The 17,082-nt window shown below is 41.0% G+C and overlaps 1 protein-coding gene across 1 annotated transcript in view; it reads right to left on the bottom strand.

Annotated features, from left to right (window-relative positions):
- Positions 1–17,082, bottom strand: part of jarid2b (jumonji and AT-rich interaction domain containing 2b) — a 102,180-nt gene that overhangs the window by 50,888 nt on the left and 34,210 nt on the right. Inside the window, exon 2 of the mRNA XM_072447830.1 lies at positions 4,282–4,408. Within this exon, the coding sequence (XP_072303931.1) occupies positions 4,282–4,408 (127 nt within the window). The remainder of the gene's footprint in view (positions 1–4,281; positions 4,409–17,082) is intronic.

Raw genomic sequence — 17,082 nt, forward strand, 5'->3', positions numbered from 1 at the left:
TCATGCTTTGTGTCAATTATGATTTTATACATTTCTTTGTGGTTTTAATGTAGTTTAATGCTTATAACACATTTTGTAAGCAATAGACTATGCAACAAACACATTTTGTTTGCTTGTTTGCTAATTATGAATGCCACTTTTTTTCTGAGAAATTCATTGAAAGCAGTGATTTCACTTCTAGGCATCGGTTTTAAATGTAAAACATCTAAGTGCCCCAACCATTTTGCAGTGTCTTTCAATATGGATCCACTGACGCCAACCTGGAATTTGTAGCTGTAAAACAACGTAGAAGCAATCCAATTACACTAGGAAACTTCAAACGTCAACTCCTTAAACCGACATGATTTCTGATGATTGGATGGAACCGCTTTTGGGGACGGGGAAAGGAAGGAGCAGTGGGGACAACAAGGTGGAAGGACAAAGAAGGGAGATGAAGACTGAGACAGAGATGGATAGACAAGGGGACAGAGCGGAGAGAAATGGGTGACAGCGGAACATAATGAAGCCTGAGAGAGGGGCGAAACAGGCAACTATTGATGTGTAATGAAAACCAGCATCAGCGAGTGAGAGAGACGGGCAAAAAGAGTGCACGGACGAACAAAATAAGGACTGAAGAGCGAAGCAGTTATAGCCCAATATCATTTGTTTAATAATGCAGTGAGCGAGAGAGCAGGAAGCGTAGAGATGGGCAGCTGCCAGCGCCCCCGTTAAAGCGGCAGCAGAGAGATGGCGTGATAGTAGGTTATGGTCGATGGGAGCCACACATCTGACTGACAACACCACACCTCCGAAAGAACGGCAACACGGAGCGACAGGCGATGGGATGTGAAGGCTGATTTTATGAGGCCATAGCAAATGTGCTACTGTGACCAGTTTACATCGTACTGGCTATAAAGAGATAGTACCGTGTATCGGCAATGGAGCCATTCGTGGATAATTAAGGCTAAATGAGTCCAAATTGCAATAAAAGTCAACAATGAATGTACGAGGAGAATAAAGTTTGCAGCGGGGTAAAGCCGCAAATGCGCAGTGGCTGAGGAAAAGAATGGATCAATAAAGTGTGGGGTTTAAGCTATATACATTTACAGTAGAACAGGGTACCACCGGGCATCAGCTTATGGGGAAACTGAATAAATATGGTGTAGAAGATGTAAAAGTAATGAGTTAAATTCAGAGATAGCTTATATGGTGAAAAATAGGCCTGTTAATTGTTGCTGCAGTAAATATCACAAAAATGATCATACAGAAAGCAACAAAGAAACTAACCAATTCATTCGGTGGCTTCATATAATAAAAAGTAAAATCTATTTTGCCCCAGTACAGATATACCGTAAAAGCAGCTCTTAGGGTAAAAATAAGACAGCAGTGTGTTGTATGCATCTAGTTACAGAAAATGTTGCTAGTTGTTGTTAGCTTTACCAGGACGACAAAACCTGCTCTGTTAGTGCTGTGTTAATAAATAGAATGCTAGTAATGCAGTAAATAAGGGTGAAATAACTGTGGAGCGCTGTAAAGAGTTCAACTTAAGGTGCTGTACCTGATGTTTCACATGTGTGTTACGCGGTGCACTCCTTCTGTGTTTGCCCAAAATGGCTGGTTGCCTGTACAACCTGCGGCGCATGTTTAGGCCTCCACACGAGCCCACTCGGTCTAACCCGCGGCCCTCTAAAACAGCAGGAGCTACCCATTCAGGATGTCGAGCACGCTGGGTCTGATCCTCCAAAATGGCCGACAGTTTCACCACAACATCTCCACACTGCCACTGGGGCTGAAAGAACTGCCTGGGCTAACCCACGGTGCTCTAAACCAGCGGGGCCCGTCTATTCAGGCCCGGCTCCCTTTTGTGCGATCGCGGGCCGCTGTCGTTACCCCCGGTGCGACAGGCTGACGACGCTTTTCTAATGAGTCGTTTTTATTCAGGCGATAAGGTCAGCTACCCGCGGAGGCTTAAAAGGCCCCGAGGAGCGGTGGAGTGGCAGCAATGAGATGGCAGACAGATGCAGGGATACACTAGAAGGAGGGGGCAATGAATAGAGACCGAAAATTGTAATATATTAATGAAAACACTAGGTAGAAAGGATAAGGTGGAATCAAAAAGACTTTCCTCCTGTCTGACTGTTGGCTTCCTCGGCAGCGCATGAACTTTGATATTTTCCCCCCAATGGTTTCCTTTCTTTTGGTGTCCGGTTACTGTCAGTTGAGAATAGCTTCTAAGACACGAGTGAAGTTCAAATACATGCCTTTTTTCCCTCAAAGAGCCGAAGTCAAACATACGCTTACATTGAGGTGGTTGGAGTTCATTTTCCTAAAGCTACGTACAGACCACCGCGGCCTAATCACGCCTGACGCAGAATTTGAGCGTGTGTACATTTAAAAGGTTTACGCACCGGACGCGCGCTATCGACGCCCCAGCCACTGTACACAGGCGCGTTGAGCTCTCTCTGCACACATGCGCAGTAGAGGTGTTGTCGCATGAGCAGTGGAGTTGATGACGGTGTGGCCTTTCATTGTGTAAAATGGCGGATATCGAGAGTGTTGTTTTCACGTATTTGGTTTTCAAAACCCTCACACGGAGGCGCCGGTCTCTGTATTCCACCGTGAATACATCGTACAGCTCCTTTCTCCCACAAACAGCCACAATCAATCGTTCGTCTGCCATTGTTGACGAGCAAGGAAAAAGTGGCGCTTCTTGGGGAATTCCACGGGGAATACCGGAAATGCGAGGGGAAATACGTACGTACGTCACTGGAGCGTCAGCTCTGATTGGCTGCTGCGGCGGCTGCTACGCTTCAGCTGCAGGAGACCTCAACATATCTGAACGCGTCGCGTAAGCCGCTTTCGTGGCCTCGGCCGGCTCATACACGTGCCAAAAGCGTCGAGAGCGTTAAACGCACCAATCGCGACGCAAAAACGAAGAAATCGCGCTGCGGATAACGCACTACGTGCTTGACGCGCGCTTACCATAGACTTTGAATGTAAACTGGACGCTTCGGCCGCTGCGGTGTGGAACGGCCATTACACCAACACTCGCTGTGTTATTAATAGTAAAGATAAAGACACCTGCCTATTTCTGTGGATTGGAACGACCACATCACACAATCAAACACTATAGGGGTTTATTTCTTCATGCTATAAAAAATATAGTACAAAATGTTTTCATGGTTCAATCGTCACTGTAGTGCTAGCAAAACTGTCAACTTCAGTTAAATATAAAAAGCCAAGGCGAAAGAAGGCATAAATATTAAGCACATCACAAACTGCAACTATAGTTAACAATAGTCAGCTCTTTTTCCATTTGGCCTACAATATAAACTAAATCCAAAGCAAACAAGTTCAGGAATATGAGAGAATATCAAGATACACAAGAATAAAAACCGAGCAATGGTAGAGACAAACTGGTCAGCATGGTCACAGCAGACAGCAACAGGTCATTAAGCAAGGAGAGTTTATTTGTAGAGCACAATTCGTACACAAGGTAATTTAAAGTGCTCCACACAACCGAAAAATAATGTATTCAAATTACAAAGACATGACATGAATCCAAAAACCTTAATTTCCATTAATTAAATTTAACAATTTTGCACGTCTGTGCTGAGCATTTGTATCTTTAACGACGGAGCCAGTCTCGTCTGCCCCGTCCCTAGATTTAGCCTTCACTAAACTAATGGTCCCGGACAAAACTCGGCCAAAGCTTTTAGTGTTAAAACTCGCTCTTGATCAGTGGGTGGGTGCGCCAGGCTCTTCCTGGACTTTGCAGTGGTCTTAGTGCCGACTGACAATCTAACCAGTACCTTGTGGTTCCATTAAATGAACACTACACGATTGAATGAAAGCTGCTAGAAAATCCATTTTACCAGAGTTCAGCTGACTTTTTTGACCTGGCGTCAGTCACAGGATCAGCCGCAAATAGAAAGTGTCCAGACCACTTTCTGAATGAGTGCACTGTATGGTCCACTAAATAGTGTGGGGTCAGTGTTGCCAGGGCCATGGTTTTCCTGTAGAATTGGGGAGTTTTTAATGCTTAAGACCTGACTTTCAGTTGCAAATTTTCATATCCAAAGCCATCAGCGCTCTGTGGAGCTTCTATTTGTTCATGAAAGATAAGAAGGGGCACGTTTGTGTCATTGGAGATGTGCCACTTTCACAAATGCTCTTGGCTGCGTGTGTCTGTGGTTGAAGCTTGGAAACCCTGTGGGGCTGTGTAATGAAGGAGGGGTAAAGGCAAGGGTGGATGTTCAGATTCACTTTATGTGCAATCTATATCATCCGGACTGGACTCACCATTGGAGGTTGTGGTTCCATCTCCATCCAGCTGCCGTTTCTGTGAACTCCTGAACTCCTTTAGTGAGAGGTAAAGCACCTTGCGCATGACCCGCTCCTCCGACCACGGGATCCCATCACTGTCGTCCTAAACAAACACAAGAGAGGCAAAATGGTTAGTACTACAAACAGACAAAACACAGTACACAGTTCTGTAGAAAGTGCAAAATAGATGTATCAACAAATTACAGTTGTCTACACCCTAAAAACTTAAGTTAATTAGCTAGCATGAAGTAGATAAAAAAGTTGTCTGGAAACTTGATTAAACAATAATGACCTAAATTATGGAGAATCTCCTCATATTGTTTCCTTGCATCCTTTCCCTCAATTGGACCCAATATGGTGACAATAGCATGACAGTATTAGCATAACACAACATTAGCTTGCAGCTACACACAGGCCAATGCATTAGCATAACAATAATTGAACGACTGCTCCACAGCACAATACCATGATAGCAGAGTGTTATGTTGATGAATGGCGTGGAAGCAAATGAAAAAAGCATCATGGGAGCGCGAGTTCATGTGTCGCTAATCTCTCCCAGCTTAACTGAGACAAAAGATGTTATTGTCTAAGAGGTCAGCAAAAGTCACACACACAAACAATGCATCCTCTTCCAAGATGGTGGCCATCTTTTTAGAGTGATCTGCCAATCTAAACAGACACCGTTCTACCGAGTCGCTGTTTTTTGCTTTGATTTGATTGGAAACTAAGACTTAATAGACAATAATTTCCTTTCACTGCGCATTGTTAAAAGACTGTTTAGCAAGTGTCCAACTACAATAAATACACTTCTTTTCCCCATTGCTGCACCAACACTTGCTTAGACGGCGTCGTTTGATGTTGAACTAATGACTACAGGAAATGAGATTAGGACGCGAGCAGCAACAAAGAGGAATTAATAAATAATAGAAGTGGAAATAGCTTTTTCTCTAGTCAAGCCACGGGGCGAACGCTATGAGAAAACAGGGGAAAAAAGAAGCTAATGTATGCTAATGATGTAAAAGGCACATTTCTGACAGTGCAGAGTCATCTCCCGTTCAGTGCAGAGTGAGTGTGGGAGCGCGGTCTCATCACCCTCGGCACAGATCAGAGTTGGCTGAGCGACGCAGCTGGCACACAGACAGTGACATCAGCAAACTGCATTTAGAAAACTCACATGGAAATAATTACAAGGCAAGTCTTCTAACAGAACAATATTTCTCTCAGAACAGTATCGCAAATCTATTCGAAAAGTTGACCATTTAGCAATTCGGACCAAAAACTCTCACCACAGGAACGGTTTCTTCCTCTCTGGGTTTTGGACTCATGAACGCCGGTCTCTGTAATAACTCACATCAGTAATACTTAATTATGCACTGTTCTTTATGGCTTAGGGCTGTAACTAGCTAATATTTTAGTAGTCGACAGGTCAGCTATACATTTTTCGTGCAGTCATACGCTTTCTATTGTACATTAAGACTTTCTAAATACATAATTAACCGAATAAATGTTGAAATATGGCGACTGAAGGCATTTAGATATCATTTGACATTTTGATCAAATAATGCCACCGTTATAAAAGTAATCTGTCTGTTAAGTCCAGATAACAATTGCGTTATCAAAAGATAGTTGCAGCCCTAATAAATTATATTTATTTTTACACCAGGTTTGTTTTATTTCTATTTTTTTAATGATGAATGTACTTTTTTGCTTTCCTCTTAGTACCCATTGTCCTTTGTCGCACCATCATGCCAAAGCACATTACTAGTTAAAAAATACAGCCTTTTTGGATTCTGATTCTAAACAAAAAGGATAATACCGTAATACCAGATGTACTGACAACAACAGGTAGGTCACAACAGACAAAATAAACAGAACGCCCACTTAATATGCAGGAACCTAAAACATGGAGCACTTAACAAATCAAGAGCCGGCCTCATTCACTCATACATTTGACATGTCTTAACATATTTTGACAAATTTGACAAGGCAGTAGAGTGGTTGTTTATCCTGCTTTTGAGTGTTTTTGTTTCCCCAGATAAAAATACCTGGCGCAGACTATTCTTTTGAATTCCCACGTCTGCAGTGGGCCTCTGGGACGCGGCCTTGTGGCGCTGCGGGAGGGGGGCTGGGATTAAAAGGCTGGTGTCGTCATGATGGAGCTGATGGGTGACACACAGCCCAGAGAAGAGAGGCCTGTTGGGTGCAGCGCTGCAGCGGGTGACACGGGCTGATAGGCTGCGTTTTGTGTGCAGCCAGCAGTCCCTCATTACACTGTCACACGAGTGCACATGCTCACACACACACACACACACACACACACACACACAAGAGGAAAAGGTAGTGCCACTATTCAATTATGCCATTTTCTGCTGTAGTTAATGTCATCTAATCCAGCCTGCCAGGTAAGTACCAATTACCCAGGCAGCTCACTGGCACTGTTCTGGAGCCGGGTGGCACCAGGCCAAATGTACTCTGACACACAGTGGATCTCAGGGTTACAAACGCTCACACAGGCAACCTCCATGTCCATCCACATCTCCATCTGACAAGAGACAAACACAGCTGTGAAAGGAAGGAAATTTTACTCCTTTCAAATGCTGACCTTAAAGTTCAGTCGTTTCTCTGATTTTTTTCACAGAAACTGGCAGCGTGCCACACATATTCTCCCTTTTCTGTAGCAACAATGTTTTAAAATGTAGGAAAAACTCAGTTACTTCACGCTTTCTGAACTGTAAAAATTGGGCAGCAATCATAGGACAGTCGTTACACCTAGTCTCTGAATACTTAAGTGTAATTTTATATTTAACGTTTGGACACTGATATTTGTAAGTGCACATTCCTGTCAAAGAGGGTTGTAGTGGTTGTAGGGTTGTGGTGGTTGTAACAAAGTGATTGGTTACAGGATGCCATGTACCTGTTAAGGAGATCAGATTTTGAACCTATAAAACATCTTTGAAAACCATGCCAAAATTCCCTCCACATAAATTTGCTTAAAATCACACACGATGCGCTTTAAAAAAAAAAAAAACTGAAAAAACACACATTCCCAGATCATTCCCAGCCCTTTAGGAATTGCACAGATGTTGAGGTTCAGAATATGTCAAGAGGCTCAATAGGGTTCTCTCTGTCTGCTCTTTAGCCCAGATGAAAAATGAGGCTGCTTCGACTTCATAACCATGTCTTCCAAAGCATGCAAATTTAATACCCACCAGCTGATGAACAAGTGGGTTTTGGGGCTGTGAGAGATGCAGTGCACCAAGAGAACAATTCGGTATCAAATAATGTCAGTCCTTGAGGGTCGTATTTTGTAAAAAGACAGAAAAAGAGACAATATTTCTCAGTATTCTCTGTATTGTGAAATGTCACAAAACAACAAAAATGATTGTTCGCTTAAATAGAGCAGAAGTGTGGATTTTATACATTGTACCATTCTTTTTAATAAACTTACAAAAAAAACGTGTCTGACGCACATGAATGGTGACAAAATCAGATTTTCAGAGAAAATCAAAACAGTAATGTACAGTTCTTGTTCTTCTTCATGGATTTACAAGTACGCATGCATTCACACTCGCCGTGCTAAAAATATCCCTCGAGCCGTGCTGCTGCCGACAGAGTGGATGTCACGCTGGAGGAATGTGGGCCACACGCCAACTCCAATCTGCTTCACAAAAACTGCCTAAAATGCATTATTCTCATCGAGGTTTTCCCCTCAGAGGATGGACTCCGAGACAGAAAAGGCATGGATCGATGGGCGACAGAACCGTTATTCTAGCAAAGACGGGGTTATTTTATCCAGTAGTCAAGATTTTCTTGGATGGATTTTTTTGTTCTTTTTTCTCAGGAACACATGGGCCCCAGATGACTGAGCGCGGATATGAAGGGTTCAAAAGTGGGGCAGATTGTAGCGGTAACAGTTATTCCCACAAAACAAACCATGACCTGAGTAGGGTCACAACCAGACACTTGTGTTTTAGGAGGTTTATAATTTAATTGGATAATTTGGGATTTGCTAAAGGAATAATTAACCTGGATAAATAGTGAAAAAGCACTTAAATCTTAACGGTGTTCAAAAGCCATAATAGTGGTTCTGTTCCAGGTAATGACACCGCCTTGTGAATCAATGAAGTCGTCTGAACAAGTCAAATTTAAATTTAATGCATGCTATTTAGACCTAAAGAACATTATCTGTTTGTAAAATGCCTTAAAAGGCAATTTAAAAATGTAATTGTCTTTGCTGTTAACCTTCAAGTTTGAGATTTGTTGAGGCCATATTGGAGTGATTCATTATTAAATAGACAATAGAGGAGGTTTGCAGCTATGAAATGAAAAGTAATATATTTAAGATGTCACAATCTATTAGGCATCTGTGGCTCTGACAGTTGGAAATGTGTTACAGCGGTTTTTAATTCGGCAAACTACTCAAGTGGTTCCTAAAACTCAGTGAACCGGCGTAAGTACAAAGCATCTGCTCACTGGGTTGACATTCCAATCCTAACTACATCCAGGTCCCCACGTCCCATACAGCGCTGAAGACCGGATGCTTAGCTCAGCTCCGAGTGCCTATAGAGAAAGAACCAGGATGGCAACGAGGTGCCGGGGTGGCTAAGGACGTGAGGCCCACTATAGTCGCTTCATTACACCGCAAGCTCAGGCCATCGGAATGTGGCCAAGAGCCGTATTCATCACTTGGGGGGACCACAATCTGCCTTCCTCATGGGGACAACATTTAGGTCCGCATGACATACATTCTTTAAGTCAGCTTGTAAGTCTAATAATAAAGTTCAGATATGGGTTAAAATAGTTTCATGTTTAGGTTTAGGTTAAAGGGTCGGTACCGGATTGGTAAACACAACTTTTCGAGTGAAAGTTTGTCCATTGTGTGCAGGAAATGCTTGTTAAGAGTTGTGAAAAGCATTTATAAACTCATTACAGTGAATATTTAGGTTGCTCAAAAGGCCTAGGTAAACGAGCGATGCATGTTGACTGCTGCAGAGTTTATAATTAACTATTTCCGTTTTTCATGTTTTTAAGACGATAAAACCAGGTACAGCACTTTTAAGGTTAAGTTTAGGCAAGTAGTATAATAATTACAAACATGTGCTCGAGTTAACCCAAACGAGGCAGTCAGTGTTCATAAACGTTCTGAAGGGCCATCTTTCTGTTTTATATCAGAAAATGGTCATTGATTATTGCTAAGAATTAGGAACGTTAAAATTGTTGAATTGAAATATTAGGTTAATCGATAGTTGTGTTTTTTCAGGTCGGAAGATAATCATAAGAAAAAATACTTGACTACTTTTTTTTAATTCAATCTATAGTTAAATACATGTTACATTCTTTTTTCTTATCTGGCCATTTTTGTTGCATGTCATTTTGAAAGTCAATGGAATGGCAGAACATTTACTACATCCCTACTAGGAAAGTGTCACCTTCGCTTACCATGACCAACGTATTTACATGTCAACAATACCGTTGGCATCTGGCATCTGTAATAACAAAACAGACAATGCAAACTTCCTTCATAATGAAAAGCCCCACATGTTTGCCAAATGGTTACAAAAGAAACTGACCATCTCAGCAATTATCAAGAAAAAGCAAAACGCGACCTTGTCTCTTGCACCTCTCTGAAGCTGATAAACAGTCCAGAACGATGTGTGGAGTTCATGGCCCCCCACTGAGCCCTACACACTTACAGACACACACAGAGCCCGTCGTGCCTGCGTCTCCTCAGTCAGTCATAGCGGCGCTCTGCATTTGCACACTCATGCGTACCGCTGTCTGAGAGCATCTGTGCGTACGCGAGTGACAGACCGCCACCGCTACTCAAGCCTGCCGAGCGAAACACGGCATCAGCCTGGTAAAAAGGAGAGCTTTAAACACATACGCCGTTTATTTTGACTGGGAGGAATCGTGCTTCCAAGATATATGAGTGAGTGAGTGAGTGAGTGAGTGAGTGAGTGAGTGAGTGAGTGAGTGAGTGAGTGAGTGAGTGAGTGAGTGAGTGAGTGAGTGAGTGAGTGAGTGAGTGAGTGAGTGAGTGAGTGAGTGAGTGAGTGAGTGAGTGAGTGAGTGAGTGAGTGAGTGAGTGAGTGAGTGAGTGAGTGAGTGAGTGAGTGAGAGAGAGAGAGAGAGAGAGAGAGAGAGAGAGAGAGAGAGAGAGAGAGAGAGAGAGAGAGAGAGAGAGAGAGAGAGAGAGAGAGAGAGAGAGAGAGAGAGAGAGAGAGAGAGAGAGAGAAGAGAGAGAGAGAGAGAGAGAGAGAGAGAGAGAGAGAGAGGTACGATAACTGGTTTGAAAGTGGACTGCGATGCCCACCCACACTGACAATAGACTAACTGACCTCTGCCTGGACATTTGACCTCAAAACTAATAATATGTAGCACGGCTCAGAGGGTCATCCATCTTGCTATAAAATGGAATTCTTCACATGTTGTTCTCAAACATATTTATATATATAGCCTCCCTACTAGGGTTGCAATTGAATCAAACCTCTACTAACAGGTTCTGAAATGCTTATTGTTTTACGGGTGCAGGACAAAAATGTATATCTTTGTATATTTTGGGAGTACACTGATAATGATAGTCATCTGATATGCCAATCCAACAGAAATGTATTTAAACATGTTAAAGTTAGATTGGAGTTCTTATCAGACAAATGAGAAATGTTTCAGGAATATCACCATAATCCCTTTGTAAAAAAAACTTAAATCTATTGTCTCAATTTTAATATACTGCACCTCTAGTGTTTCTTGTAATGTTTAGGAGTTCTTCTCTCAAACGTCAATTTACCAGAACATGTTTAAAATTTGAACTTTGAACAAAACACCACTGTTTAAACACAAATCTTGCAAAGCTTGTCGAAAAAAAAAAATTGATATCTTTCCAAAATCATCAAAAAACAAAAGTCTTACATGCTCGGTTTAGTTTTTAGCATTACGGTTTGGTGTAGGAATGTGCCATCGTTGAACACTGTTCAAATTACGGTTGCCAACTTGTTGCCACGTCCCAAATATAACTTAACAGATTGGCGCTTAATAAAGAGCTTGCTGACCATTTCACATGCCTATAATCTCCTTACAGTAACATTAATAAAAGCTGACAGAAGCAGCCATGCGCTCGCGTCAAACAGGAATACAGGAGGTGAACAAAAGCCTCATTTTCGCTACTTTACAATGCAAGTTTTACTCACAGTGGTGCGATTTAATAAACTCAAGGTCATAAAACTAACTTGTCAACGGAAGCTTTTCACGATCTGAGAAGAGGGAATAAACAGCTCCGAGTACATCTCATATGGCAGAGGTAATATATTTCCCCAAATGCGGCTATAGATTTTCAAGCACACATAAAGGCAGGTTGAAGTGAAAGGAAACGTTGACAAATGTGCTATTATATAAGGTGTTATTAAGCCATCTGCAATGTCATATATTCCTATAAGATCCACAGCAAGAATAAGGTGCAAACTAAAACCTGGTCATGTAGACAAATGGCACAAAAACTACAATAATATAAAATGAAAAAGCGATCCTCTTTTTTGTACCCATGTGTATGTTTTGTGTTATAACGTTATGCTTTACTTGTGTTTAGTGGGAAATCCATTGACGGTTTAAAAGAACATACCCTTGTAAGTAAACCGAATAGACATTTTTCCCACATGAAACTCCCTAAATTCCTCATTTCCTATTTAGTCAGAGGAACCACTCACCACTCTCTTGTGTTCTCACAGCAACAGAGGCAGAGGCAGCTCTTGTGTACTGTGGCACATTTAATTAATTAAGTGGGTTAGGAAAACATATATTTCCCCTTCATCCCATTGATTTTGAGCACTCTAAACCTGCTCATAAAACTGTGATGCACAAAACGTTAATTCAATTAAAAATGGAATTTACAACAAAACACAAGTATTCACAGCAATTCAAATGTTGTGTTACTATCTAGCCTGTCTGAGAAGTCTGAGTATGAGATAAAAACACATTTGTTGTAAATGTACTTCCTGTTAATGTAGGTTCCTGGTCTGACTGGAAAGTGCCTGAACAGGAGTTTAAAAAGTTCCCGGAGTGTTGCCCCGGTCCCTAGTTCCTATTCCTACTGGAACTAAAACGTATTGGATTGCAATTAGAATTATTATTTTAGCATCACTACACTAGCTGCCAGCGCGGTTTTGAATAGATTTAAGTATTCTTATATTTGTTTAAAAATTGTGTGTGCCCAACCTTGTCATTGTTTTAAAGTGCTTTATAAATAAATTGGGACCTGTTGGTTTTATTAGTAGGATTCTGTACAAAGTTTTAAACATTTTAAAAGGCTTCCAAGAAAAAAAAAAGACTCAAATATTACGTTGCAATTCTGATTAGATTCTGATTCAACTTGAAGCCTAGTACATTTCCACTTTCAGTAGACATGTCGTGCCACTAAGCCCAAACAGGAGAGGGGACAGGAAGAGCGAACCAGGAAGCAGTAACCTCATTAACCCCGAGCCTCGTCTGACAGGAAGACCCTGTGGGCTACACTGGCCATATGAGCACAGAGCAGCAGAGGCCTCCCGCTCTGTGGACTTATCGCTCTGCCCCACAGTGGATCAGGACATTTGTATGGGCAGCCCTGTTTGAAGCTGGTGCCTGAGGGCGGCTTAAAAAACGAGCCCTGTTAGCCTTGAATAGTCGGGCTGCAGGATTACATCTGGATCCACCAAGGTAAAACTGTAAACAATCAGACAGGAAGAAGCCACAATCACACACTTGCTGTAAAGAGCATCCACACAAAACAATGTGGAGACTCATCGCCTCAGGGTTTGGACTCCGAACTGTCAGAACTACCAGAAATGTAAATGTGTTTGCCATTTAAATGCAAAACGTGCACATATATTGAGTTAAAGGAACAAATTGTGACAAGAAAATCATTCTGAAACATCCGTAAGCAAGTGCACTGTTTGACGACCTATCGGAGTGACCCAAATGGATACTAAACATTATTTGTTACAAAAACTTAATTCTGTCAACTGGACACAAGTCTTAAGTGAAGATGTTTTGACACTCATTCATGTAGCTTCATTTGTTCTGGACAAAAGCATGAAAGAATTTAGAAAAATGCAATATTATTAAGTTTTATGTTTTTAAATCTTTACAAATCAAGTAATCTACAGGTCTGTTACATGTTCCCAGAGTCCAAATAAATCGAAAATAGAATGGAAAATGTCATGAATAGGCGTGTCAAGATTGTTTGCTTGATAATCATGATTCTAGTCACAATATAATCATAAGAACTAAACTAATAGTAATACTAATAGACTATTGAAGCAAATTCCATAATTTCAGCTTAATCTGTACTATTAAACAGTTTATATCACAAAAATTTTACTTTTTACTCAAAGTGTGATTTCAAACAGCTCGTCATACACATGTGGAACAGTAACGTATTAGACCGGAAGAAAATAAAGGATTTTACTCTCACTGTTGTGTCAATATTTGTGAATAATCCTTATATCGTGCCCTTTTTCATTTGGTACATTTGGTATCGTACCATCTCTAGTCAATAACGACCATAGCATTGGGCACTAGCAGTAGATAAACGTGAGAGAGAAGTGTGCTAGTATTTCTAGGCACACCACATTTTTACACAGCCAACCACAGAATGAAGCCGTGCTAATAGAAACCCCTAAACCATGCAGTTATTTGGGTATATACCTCTTTGGCGAGTTGAATTTTGAGTGTGTTTTCTGAGCCTCTCCTCTTGTACCTTTCTCCTTTTTCTCCCTGATAAATGTGGCTCTGCTGTGAGATGTCTGCGGTCTTATTTGCAGCAGTGCAATGGACTGTGAAGTAACAAGCAACAAAGTAGCAGCACATTTTTATGATGACGGTTATAATAATAGTGTGAAACGTGGCTCTCCGCAGAAACATGTGGAAGTGATTACGAGCAAAGACAAACAGAGCAGGAGGTTTACATAGAGGTGACAGCGAGTGCTACTGTGTGGATCAAAACAGAAGCGCCACTTTGTTTATCTGGCGGCTTTGCTGTTGTGCTTTCAGGTAATAGAATGATCAGGAATAAGCGAGTAAACACAATTAGACCCGTGTCAAAAATCAAGATAATGCTGGCCAATTTTCTCATTACTATCAGTTCAAAAGGCATTAAATGTTAACGACGATGGACCAATATGGATTGTTTGAGCGAATACCGATAGAGATTTGCCACTGAGGCCGGTAACGTATATCAATATTTAGATTCAATAATCCATAGCTAGGCCCACAAATCGCAATTGTGTGTATGTGTGTGTATGTGTATATATATATATATATATATATATATATATATATATATATATATATATATATATATATATATATATATATATATATATATATATATATATATATATATATATATATATATATATATATATATATATATATATATATATATATATATATATATATATATATATATATATATATATATATATATATATATATAGAGGTGAGAATCTGTCAATATCAATACTGGAACCGATTTAACGCCCATGATTAACGTTAATTTACTGCAGATTTATCACACAGGGACACAGTGTCTGGGCAAATCCATGAACAACTGGTTGGTGGTTGATGGAATCCAAGAAATACATCAGAATGGAAAAGTTTGACATTAATGCAAGCAACTTTCCAAAGATTACTCCGTTCATAGGATTTTAAGTTTAGCTCAAGCAAACGACTTAATGCCCTGTGGTTGGCTGAAAGGATGTGTGGCTTTAAACGGTCGCACAGTTGCTCCAGTGTGGCAGGTCTGGGCCGGGTGCCGGCTTTAGCGCTGGTTGGCATTAGCTCGGCCTGTGCAGCTGGTGGCAATATTAGCAGTGAGCTTGGCATACGGCTGGCGGGACCACGAGGCAGCAGAGCCAGTGTCCCGGGATGCCCTCCGTTGGCCCTGCAGTCAAAGCCAATTTGTGCCACATATTCAACATGTGTGAGGATGAGTTTACGGACTTCAAATTGTGGTGCAGCGCAGAGTGCTGAATATTAGAGCGTGGCACCGTGATCAACATATGAAATCACATGACAAACTTAGGCATGGCTTGAATTTATGATTCTCATAAATCACCATTCCAGGCTATGACTTATAAAATCACATGTGATCAGACTGACTATTACAAATCAGATTATAAAGAACCAATAAGGGCAGCACAATATACAGTACAGCAAGATATACAGTAAATATATCACAACACCAAGGTCCAGAATCTGAATGAAATGTAATGTTCTTAAAATGGTAACTGAAAAAAAAAAATCTTTTCAGTCTGAATTAGCCTGGATTTATTCTGTTATTTTAGTTAGTTAGTTTATCTTAATATAACTGACCCTTAATATAAATCCTGTGACGAGCTGACCCCTGTCCAGGGTGAACCCCGCCTAAGGCCCAAAGTCACTGGGATTAGCTCCAGTCACGTGCAACCCCGAACGGGAACAAGAGGGAGGAAAAAAATGAATGAAATGATTGTGCCAAAGATAGAGCTAGTCAACTATAAAAAATACTCCCGGTCATAGTTTGATCATCGTAATCCTTGTCTGTTTTATAAAGTCTCTAAAAACGCATAAAACTATATATTATTTTTAATAACAAAGACGGCAACATTGTTAAATCAAAATGTTAAAAAAGAATATCGTGAGACATATATAACTATGTGAATGATTGGCTGGTTTGATTAGTTGATGCTCTCTTACAGTGGTAGCCATAGTTACAGTCCCTTTCACATCCTTTGACCACTTCAATAATGATTCACATTTTACACTAGACACTGCGGAATATTAAGTTTAAAAACAACTACTTTAGAACTTCTGCTGCTGCAAAGAAATACATTTCAATGGACCACACTTTTAGATAGTTTATGTGGTGTGGAAAGCCTCAAATAACACTATTTACAGTGCATCTCCCTCAGGAAACACGTGAACAAATCTTACACAAACTGTAAACCATCCAGTAGCATTAGCACTGGAGCGCCGCACATTTGCACATACCTTTAAGAACAGCCTAAATCCTCTCCACTTACAGCGTTCAAAAGGCTAAGCTGGCGCCGGCAAAATGCGAGACAAGCACAACGTTATAAATTTACAACCATTTACAGGGGATTGGAAAAAGCAACCTTTACAGCACAGCCTCTTATTCGCGCCGAGCCTCTCCGCTACTGCAGCCAACATGCATTCTGTTTATTTACCCTGACACCTTGGCCCAATTTAGACTCGGACGAGGGAAATTAAATCAGGCTTTGTGAAATCGCTGCACTTGTCGGCGCGGGTCGTGTCCATTAAATTGTCATTGTTGGGCAGCCATTTATGAGATACAGGAAAACAAATGTAGCGTTGGAAGAGGCGAGGACGGAAATCACCGCAAGCTTTGTGGATGTGGACTGAAGTGTTGCTGCCCGTGCACCAGGCACAATGGGACCACGCCACATGAATTAATATTGCATTAGAAATGACAACTTGTAAAACGTGCTGTTAAAATGTAAAAAGAAACCATTGCATTCGGTGGTATCAACGTGCTGGGGAAACATTTTCTCTGCGTGGTTTGAGCAGAAACTCTCATCAGTTGGGTCAGATTTTTTAATGCAAGACTGATTCATTTCAAGTTGGTGTGGGTGACGTTGACAAATGAATATCTGTATTTTTGAGTATCTCGATAACAAGTCAATCCAACTGAAAAAAAACGGGTCTTTCTTTTCATTTGCAAGTCATCATGGCAAAACTTGCCAAGTCATTTTCAGCCATAATTAGTTTTTTGTCCCATTCTAC

The sequence above is a fragment of the Eucyclogobius newberryi genome, unplaced genomic scaffold, assembly GCF_026437365.1.
Source record: "Eucyclogobius newberryi isolate DKJ021-1_F unplaced genomic scaffold, fEucNew1.0.hap1 SCAF_16, whole genome shotgun sequence".
In the NCBI taxonomy this organism is placed as follows: domain Eukaryota; kingdom Metazoa; phylum Chordata; class Actinopteri; order Gobiiformes; family Gobiidae; genus Eucyclogobius; species Eucyclogobius newberryi.